The sequence below is a fragment of the Ictalurus furcatus genome, chromosome 22 (assembly GCF_023375685.1).
Source record: "Ictalurus furcatus strain D&B chromosome 22, Billie_1.0, whole genome shotgun sequence".
Classification (NCBI taxonomy): domain Eukaryota; kingdom Metazoa; phylum Chordata; class Actinopteri; order Siluriformes; family Ictaluridae; genus Ictalurus; species Ictalurus furcatus.
In genome coordinates this window covers 14,934,570-14,944,999 of record NC_071276.1, presented here as the reverse complement: position 1 = coordinate 14,944,999, position 10,430 = coordinate 14,934,570, and the positions used below count along the sequence as shown (strand labels likewise).

General features: G+C 37.4%; 1 protein-coding gene across 2 annotated transcripts; it reads right to left on the bottom strand.

Moving 5' to 3' along the window:
• Positions 1–8,576, bottom strand: fancg (FA complementation group G). 2 transcript variants are annotated; one of them, XM_053610707.1, is made up of 14 exons: positions 8,226–8,576; positions 7,912–7,996; positions 6,592–6,717; positions 6,320–6,498; positions 4,621–4,762; positions 3,819–3,949; positions 3,254–3,400; positions 2,558–2,718; positions 2,384–2,447; positions 1,978–2,303; positions 1,840–1,880; positions 1,046–1,207; positions 619–733; positions 1–479 (listed from the first exon to the last, which is right to left on the bottom strand). In XM_053610707.1, the coding sequence occupies exons 1-14, from the start codon at positions 8,286–8,288 to the stop codon at positions 368–370; spliced, it is 1,854 nt and encodes a 617-aa protein (XP_053466682.1). In that variant the 5' UTR covers positions 8,289–8,576; the 3' UTR covers positions 1–367. The 2 variants fall into 2 exon arrangements, with proteins under 2 accessions (XP_053466682.1, XP_053466681.1); XM_053610706.1 differs by having other exon boundaries at positions 6,308–6,498; positions 8,226–8,575.
• Between the last annotated feature and the right edge of the window lie 1,854 nt (positions 8,577–10,430).

Genomic DNA, 10,430 nt, shown 5'->3' with positions numbered 1-10,430 from the left:
AAGCATGTATTTCAAAATTGTATGTACAAAAATTAACTTGTCAGAAAAATGTTTATTCCTTAGGTATACATTCTATACAATTCCACATGTCAAGAAAAAGAAGGGCAGCAGGCAGTGCAGCACATAGTGCTGATGCCTTGTAGTGCCCGAATCCAGGGTTTGATCCTGAGCATGAGTCAGTTTGTGGTTTCGCATGTTATTCCCACAGACGCACAGATTACATTTATGTTCACCAGTTTCCTTCCAGCTACCAAAAATATTGCTGCTTGGTGGCTCAGCTGTGTGTGTGATGGATGACCAGGATGAATGATAATCAAGCAAAGGTCATTAAGTAAATGTTTAGATTGTGTAGAATAATGCAATGTGACTATGCTGTTACAAAACTATTCTGTATAAATTCCTCCATTTTCCTCTTCAGGTTGCTCAGGTCAAAGGACGTAGGATCCTCGTGCCATGTTTGCAGATACAAGGGCAGATCTCTGAAAAACAATCAGAAATTAGTAATGCATTGCCCAACACAAAAGTATCAACAAAGAACCAGTTACCATCAGTGCTTAATTATTTCGCACGTACATACAATATATACGTGCAAAAGAAAAGACAGATTCATTAGCTTACACTGGTGTTGATGTTTGTGTGGAATTAAGGATCTGTGTCCACATTGCTGCTGCCTCCTGCTTGCGTTCCAGCCTCCACATCATCTCTACCAGCCACATTTCAGTGTTCCTGCATCCTGGTCAAATAAGAACCAAGGCATATTTTGGTTGAGAATATTATTCCTAGTGATGATGTACAGTAATTCAAAAGCAGAATAGTTGACTTAGATCAATGATAGATCAAAAAGGAGGATTATTCAATAAAAAAATCTGCACTTTTATATTGGACAAAGGAGAATGTTAAGCCACGAATATTTTATGTAATAAAATGATGATGATTCATGTATAGCCAGTAATGTTGCATAACCTGCTTATCACAAAATGAAACCGAATGTAACATCAATGAAATGACAGGTGTTTGAGTGGTGGAAGAAATCGTTTTTGCTCACCTGGCATGGCCTGAAGACTGAGCTGAAAGTCCCTTAAAGCCTCTTTCAACTGGCCTCTCTCTACAAAACACACAGCTCTAACTGCAAGCAATTTTCCTTTCAGAGCTTCTAGGATCATCACTGTGTGAGCAACAGCTCCTCTCTCAGCTCCTGGATCTTTCACTGCAAGAAACATGTATATACACACTACCCGTCAAAAGTTTGGGGACACTCGACTGAAATGTTTCTCATGATCTTAGTTAATGATGGTTAAATGTTTGAAATCGGTGTTGTAGACAAAAATATAACTGTGCCAGCATTTTCATTTCTTTCATTAGAATGCTCACATTTTATTTACAAAAAAATATTTTTTTTAAATGGATGACTTGGAGCAAAATATTCAGAAAAGCAGCCAATAAGTGTCCAGTGTAGGTGGGAACTACTTTAATACTGTTTAAAAAGTATCTTCATGATTCCTCAAGAAATTGGTTGAGAAAATGCCAAGAATACATTTCTGGAAATTCTAGGAAAAAAGTGTGTCTACTTTGAAGATGCCAAAATATACTAAATTATTTTGACTTATTTTGGATTTTTTAATCACAACATAATTCCCATAGCTCCATGGGGGGGAGAAAAAAGAAAAGAATGAATCCCAGGAAACAGATTTGTCAATCACATATTACAAATCTTATATACATATTATACACACGGAATACACATTACAAGAAACAAGAGATTTAGATCAATATTTACTGAGCACTCAGAAAAAGCGAGATTTCACGGCATACTGTAAGAGAAGGAAATAAGCCTCTTACCTTTGTGTTTAATGCACACTTTCACCAACTGATTGATAGCTCTGCAAAGTGAATACACAAAACACATCATGAGTAAGAGAACCGAAATAAATCACATGAAAACTCATCCCATTCAAACAGCTTGAAGATATGCTTTACCTAGTAAAATTGCTCAACGCCTCTTTTGTATCTTTCAGCTGTAAATGCGCCTGCCCTTGGAGGAAGTACGCAGCTCCAGACCAGAGCACACACTCCAGCTTCTCCTCTGGAGCATCAGCTTCCAGCGTCAGAGGTATGAGTTCTCTGGAAACTGCTGTGGATGGCGTAATCGACAGTCTCTCTGGGACGAGGTCTACAGTTTTAGCAATGACTTCATCACAAATGGCAAGGGCATCCCAAACCCGTTTGGCTTTTAACAGGGCAAAGGCCGCTTCAAGGTAGATCACTGGAATTCTTGGAAATGAGAAGCCGTCATCCACAGGCATCTGCATTGTATCAGATTTACAACTCATTACACATCTAGTGTATCATATTCAGAAAATCAGAAATGAAATCATGAACGTACCTGTTTTGAGTCTGACTGTAAAGAAGCCAAGAGGTCGAGATAATATTCAGCTCCTTCTGAAGTCCTGATGAAAAAAATTATACATACATATTTGAGAAAAACAAAATACTAATTTCTAAGAAATTTAAAGAAGGATTCCTTCCTACTCTCTGGTCTTAATGTTAGTGCACTTGCCTATCACTGAGCACACATCTATGCCCCAGTGTGTGTAATATATGAAGAGGAGATGGAATTTGGCAGATGAAGTCGATTTGTTTACTACCAAGCAGTATATCGGGAGATATCAATGGCACTGATGTACTTGATGGATCGCTCTCAGCACGCAACATTATAGCCTGTAAACAGCGTAAATAAATAAACACAAACCACAGTTTTATTTTCATACTGAATTCGGAAATATAGCAAGGAATATATTCAAAAATAATCAAAATAAGTCACTTGTACGGATTATACAGGGTGTCCCAATACATAATATGGTGTCTCCATACATAAAGGAAATTACAATTTCTTAGTTTATATGATTTTTTTCAGATAGCCTTTAAGAATGCTTCTGACATAAGAAGAACGTGTTGATACCATTCTCATGGCTGGAACAGGAAGCTGTCACAAGGTTGCAGTGGACTTTAACAGGGAGCTGTTAAATCAGTTGGACCAGCATATCACACACATACACACACACACACACACCACTGTTGGCAAACTTATTAACAAATTCAAAATGTCTGGAAGTGTTGGGGACCAAACCGAGAAGTGGACGTCCACGAACGTCCACTGACGAAGACACAACCGACGTGGTGCTGGCAAACATATTCTCCTGTGTATGGAGACTTTTGGGACACCCTGTAATTTGTCTGAAGTAAGAACACTTACAGAGTGCAGGAGATGCAAGGCCTCTATTTCTGCATTAGTGTTACCCAGCTGTCTGTATACTAGTGAGCTCTGATAAAGGGCCCTGTGGCAATTAAAGTCCACTTCCAAGGCTTTTCTGTAACAGTGAAGGGCACTCTGGGGCTGTTCCTGAAAACATAAATATTTCACAATGTTAAGCAAGTCTATGAAAATCTGGAAAACAAAGATGTTCATTTATAATTACAATATTCTGAATAGACACGACAAAATTATATCGTCAAAGTACAATTCAAAAGAAGTGTCCAGTTGTCATGGTAACCAGATATTTGTGGCGGACATAAATCCTTAACCAGCTAACCAACCATGCTTGCTAAAATAAATCATAGACAACACTTTTTTTTTGATGTACTAATCAGCACTGTACTGTATCATTTATTCACCAAATAAAATCCCCCACTGGTGTAATCAGAAACTAGAGAACATCCCTCCAGGGCAGACTGTAAACACTTTTAGAAAATATTCATAAAGAAATAACAGAGGAGTGTGGAGAAAAATGTGCAGATTTGGCAGTGCAGTAACTTCTTACCAGCTTGGAATAGCAAAAGCCTGTGAGCATGTGAACATGTGCCAAGAGAGCTCTGGGTGAGGGCTGAGTGCTGGCTTCCTGCAAAGTCACGAGAGCTTCTGTACATTTCTCCTTCTTCATCTGCTCCACTCCTAAGACACATGCACAGTTGCAATCAAAATGATTCAACCCCCATTGCAAATCAGGTTTATTTTAAACTGTTTGTAATGAACAAATGAAACAAAAGCAATTGAAATAGTTCAACACAAAGAATGCTTCAAGTGGTTTCCCCAAATTCAACTGAAAATGCAACTTACAATGATTTATCCAGTACCAAACTTAGAAAAATTATAGAAAATCTCTAGTGGGACTTGAAGAAGGCGGTTACAGCACGCAAACCCGAGAATATTACTGAACTGGAGGCCGTTGCTCATGAGAAATGGGCTAAGATTCCTCAGCAACGCTGCCAGAAGCTACACATCTCTTTGCAGCAGGTCATAACAGCAAAAGGGTGCTCTACTAAGTACTAAAGATGCTTGCCATGAAGGGGTTGAATTATTTTGAAACTGGAGAAATCATAAGTTGCATTTCAGTTGAATTTGTAGAAACCACTTTCATTCGTTGTGTTCATCTATTTAAATCGCTTTTGTTTGATTTGTTCATTGCAAACAGCTGAAAGTCTGGACATTTTGACAATAAACCTGATTTGCAATGAGGGTTGAATCATTTTAATTGCAACTGTACATTATTATATGCCCATATGAACAGATTACAATATCTTCTCAGATTTTCCATATGGCCACACATTACTTAATCAACATACCATTAGAAATAAACGTGCACACATGCAAAAGCTCTTTGAGGTCCTTAGTTGCTAAAGCATCGAGCAGAGAGGTGTCATCTTCGATAGAGAAGGTAAGGTTTCGGGTTTCTGCAAGCAGATCCCCTGATGGAGTGCTCTGTTTCTGGATGAAGAAGCAAGATGGTTAAAATATTGAAGAAAAAAAAAAAAACAAACCCAACTAAACTTACAATATATTCAAAAAAATCTCGATTCTAGGTAAAGCTAATCAATAAAAAGAAATACAGTCTAGTCCATACATAACTAGACAGAGACAGGATTTTTGTTATTTTATCCCTAATTTAAAATGATGAAATGTAAACTAATCATCATGTGTGAAACACAGTGGCAGGATATTTAAGGGTTCTTGACAAATTTAGCCCCATGCAGCTACATTCATTGGTAATTCTATTAGGTCCACCTACTATTTAGATCACTAGACATTTTTCCTCTCTAAAGAATAGGAAAAAAAAAACTGTCCAGTTTTGTTAACATGGCAGAGAAAATGATAGAGAAACCACAGAGTCAAGTATCGGAGATTAATGTAGTTTCTAAAACACGGAAAGCTCAGCAGGACTTCAGAGAGCCTTCTCATTGTCTTTTCAATGAATTTGACAAACTTCCCTCTGGGATACGATATAGGATACCTATAGCTAAAGAATATTTTTAGAAATGCTTTTATTCCACAAGCTGTTGATTTGATGCATTGTCAAGTCAGATTTTTTAAAAATGTATTTATTTACACCTAATAGCTCACTGCACCTAATAAGAGATTGAAACTCCTTAATGTTTATTATGTCTCATGTTTTATGTTCGGTCTACTGAATCGTGTCTCTATGGGTGCATCTCAATCAGTTCCCTAGTTCAGTAGTCAGGCACTGACCAACGAGTCGGCCATTTTAAGGGCTGTCTCAGTCGGAAAAACTTCCAGTGCACTGGAATGATCGCGCCCTAAAATATCCCACAATGCACCACGAAAAACCAGGGAGCATGGATGCTCACTATGTTCCCTTACTGGAAATGACGACATATATTCTGAAGCCTCTTAGTGCGAAAAAAAATGGCGGCCAAACTCTTAACCAACTTTGCCTACAAATGTAAGAAGCTTGTTATCGTTGTTGTAGCTCTGAAATGATTACTTACAGTAGCGATTTTTGACGGCTTGTTTGAGTCTAACGACTTTTAAGTGTTTAATGATTTTGAAAAATCCACTAGCTAGCCTATGATCCTGTTTGAAGTACCATGACAGAAACACATTTAAGTTTACAAACCTATTGGACATATAATGTCAGAAATATATCGGTCCTGTTGATAAATGCCAGTGGTAACTTTTTACAACGCAAGTATGTATTCATGTCGCTGGAAATTGAGTCATCAACATGTGTAGTGAGCCCCATGTTCGTTGGTGTACGTAAGTGGTCTATGTAAATCCAGCCACATATTTTTCAAAAATGGACAATAAAGTTATAAATCAATTTGCAGGCTATTGTCTGAAGTATCCTAGATGTTATAGATGAATAAAGAGATGTATATTTTACAATGGCTAATGGGCATACAACCTTATTAAACACTGAACTTTTAGCACTGTCCTTAATTTGCCATGTGAATGACAATGTCTTTCTGTCTTGCTCTAATGCCGTAAGATGGTTACGTTTAACATATAACATACTCTGTGATTAACCTGCAGAAGCAAATGCAGGATTCCTTCATAGTAGCATTCTGAGAGCCAGACTGCCCACTGAATCAACAGAAGTTTGTGGATCCACGTCTCATGTACCGTACCACCGAAAGTCTTCAGCACAACTTGCCATAAGGGAACCAAATCATAACTGGGCACCTGCTTACGTACAGCCTCTAATGCTAAAAACAACAGGAGAGAACACAACATAGTATTCAGAAATATAATACCCATTTACACATTATTCTCCTACTACAATAAATATGAGGCTTTACCTCTTATTAGGATATTGGTGATGCAATCCTTTGTCTCGTTTGGTGTGCCACAACTCAGTGAAAATAGCAAAGTGTTGTATGTAACGGTGATCTCAAGCTTAAGGTGTCCTATTTGGGCTGGAACACCTGTTGGAGGAACAAAACAATACGTCGGGTAGTTAGTGTGCAGGAGTGTGGCAAAGAGGGCAGCTGCCACCTTTGAAATAAGGTTTGGCAGCCTAAAGGTACATTCACACATACAGCAATTTTATCGCTGCAAGTCGACAGTTGCTGTACTATGAAGTCCCAGTAGGTGTTCCTACTACTGGTTGGTTGCCATAGTAACATTTATCAGTGGGTGGTGCAACTAACATTCCACTTTTAACAAAAAAAACCAAAAACAAAACAGTTTTCTTGCCGCTAAAATTAAACATGGACTTTACAATTCACCAGGGTATATATATGCATCATATCCTACATGATGAAGGAGCATCAGTGTGTGCTGTTTGCCATTACAGCCATCTACAACCCAAATCCAAAAAAGTTGGGACACAATGCAAAATGAAAATAAATTTAAATAAAAACAGAATGCAATGATATGCAAATATCATAAACCCATATGTTATTCACAATAGAACATAGAAACACATCAAATGTTTAAACTGAGTAAACTTACTATTTTAAGAAAAAAATAAGCTAATTTTGAATTTGATGGCCGCAACACATCTCAAAAAAGTTGGGACGGGGCAACAAAAGGCTGGACAATTAAGTGTTACTACAAAGAAACAGCTGGAGGTTAACTGCGAACAGATCAGTAACATGATTGGGTATAAAAAGAGTATCTTAGAGAGGCAAAGTCTTTCAGACGTAAAGATGAGCAGAGGTTCACCAATCTGCGAAAAACTGCATCTACAATTTGTGGAACAATTTCAGAATAATGTTCCTCAATGTAATATTGCGAACGGAGACTATGAATATCCCATCATGTACAGATAGACAAGGATGAAAATCAATATTGCATGCCCGTGATCTTCTGCCCTCGGGAGGCACTGATTCTGTAATGGAAATCATTGCATGGACTCATTGTCAATTTATTATCAGTTTATTGTCATTAGGTGACTATTATGTTAACACTATATTAACACTGCACTGACCAGGAAACAAGTCAGACATTCTGTAAATACAATCTTTGCCACCCCATATTAAATTTACATACCCCTGGTAGTGTAGTATAGTATAGTATAGTATAGTATAGTATAGTATATCGAACTACTAGACAGCATGTTGGCCATTTTCACTTACACAACACTGAAAGAATATAACATATAAAATAACTCGCACCTTGAACTTTTTGCTGCAGTTTCAGACACTCAGTGTAACAGTGTTTCCTTATGTCCTGAAGAGGCTTCCGGCGAGTTTCATAATCCTGAAATAAAACAATGTAATAGAGCTCCTTATAAAATTAATTAAGGCTCTTAACTAGCAAAACGTATATGTTCAACGGCGGAATCCAAAATGGCTCCCTAATAGACAACATATGCACTACATAGGGTGGAGAAGCCATTGTTTTATGACCACTGTAGTGCGCTGATGTAGGGAGTCAGGAGCAATTTGACATCCACCCCAGTGCTGTTAGCTGAAAGAGCTAATGATACCTTCCACTTTTTGGCGACGTTGTTATTCTCCTCGGCCCATCTGTCAACCAGATTCGAAGGCATATCTTAGCAGAATTAACATAATTCAACCTTAGACTGTTATGTTAAAATGCGAGAGTGACTGAAATCATTTTAGCTCCCTATTTGAACTTTCCCTCCACTCCTTGTGTAAGCGTCCTCTGCGTGAGCTACTACGCATGCGTTAACGGGTTACGACGCGAGGCAATCCGATCTACGCATGCGCAAATTCGTCACGCGGTTATAACATACCGATGTAAACACTGCAGTGTGAACTTTTATCGAAACGTAAAATGCATACTGTTTACAAGTCTATTACTATGAGTAAGATCGAGTATGGTGGTCTAAACGCCCTCCCTTTTTGCTTACTTGAAAAATACATTTACAAATAATTGATTAAGTGAATTTTTATCTATAACTCTGGATTTTAATGAACAACAACATAATAGGCCTTACACTTAACTATTTCCCCTTTATGATAACGAGAAAACTGTGCAGCAATAAACATAAATAATTAAATAATAATAATAGTAGCAAAATAAAGACAATAAATCGACCATGAGTAATTAAATACTAAATAGATACATAAATACTAAATAAATAGGCTACATCAAATGTACAAATTTAAAAACTAGACAACAAACAAACAAAAAAACCCCACAAAGGGTCAATTTTCAAGAGACACTTTCAATAATTTAGATACGTGTAGGGATTTTTTTTGCGATACAAACCCTTTAAAAACAGTGAGGGTCTTTAAAGTTTTTTTAAAAAAATATTTTCCCTTCCTTATTTCTTCTTTTCTCTCTCCTCAGTAAGTTTCCTCAGGCATTCAATATTGATAAGGGTTCTGCCACCATCACTCTTGCACATCATATGTGCATCGCTCATGTGATCCTGGAACGTCTGCCCAAAGAGCTGAAGCAGACATCAGCAATGTTCCCAAAGAGTTCAGCATCTACAGTATGTAATACTTCAGCAAATGCACACACATATTGGTTTTCTCCCGCTTTCCAAAAATGTGCCATTAGGTGAACTGGCTAGTAGCTACACTAAATAAACGTGTGTTTGCATAGTGATTTGTGATGGACTGGAGTCCCATTCCGGGTGTATTCCTGCCTCACACCGAGTGTTCCTGGGATCCACCACAGCCCTGACCAGGATAAAGAACTTACTAAAAGTGAGGGAGTGAGGATACAATCCTAAGCTGCAAGTTTTACTGAAGTGCATTTGTGCTTCTGTGACCTGAAACTGGGTTTTCAGGGAATTGTGAACATACACCACCAACTGATGCCTAGAATAATTATTTCTTTTTAAACTGAAAGCACGTACAGGATTTTGCAGAGTTTTTTTGTGATTGTTGCGGCCAAAAATGCTTGATTTCACTGTGGATTTTTTCTAAATTTGCAATGCAATTAACATTTTTTTGTGTTTTTTTACGTAAAAGTACTTGAATTGGCAAAATTATGCAGTGATGCTTATTGGTAAATGAGACCTTTTAGCTGTATTCAAGTTCAACACACGTGAATTGAAGAGGGCTTTGTCTGAATGCACGAGGTGATGACGCGTCTTGGCCCAAATCTGCAGAAAATCCCTGGTCATTTTGAAAAATTGCAAACTACAACAGATATCCTGGAGGGACTGATCTATACATGGCCCATAAATTTAGGATTAGATGCCAGTCATGCAAAATTCCTCCAGTGTGTGGCTGTAATGCTCATAAAGAATAAACTGCCTTTAAACCAAAGAAGAAGAACCTGTTCAGCTGGTTCCTGAGCAATGAACTGTATCATTGGTCCTGATCTCAATCAATGACTGTATATACTCATATATATGATCTCGATCCACACACCCCTTTTTATTTAATCAGGTTATGCATTAGCATTAAAAACCATTAACACTTTGATTACTAAAGTGTACAATTTACAACTTTAAAATAGAATAACACAGCAATAAATACATTAACAACAATAATAATAAGTATCATTAATATTACTAACACTATTATAATAATTAGCAAAGGGCCTTATAATAATGATTAACCATAAATTATACTTACTGATAAATAATACATAGTATCAAAAGGTAATAGATGTATTGTGTATGTGTATAACTTGTGCATTGTGTATGTGTATAATTGTGGGATTTTTTTTGTGTGTGTTTGTAAAGCCAAAGAAGAATTTCCACATT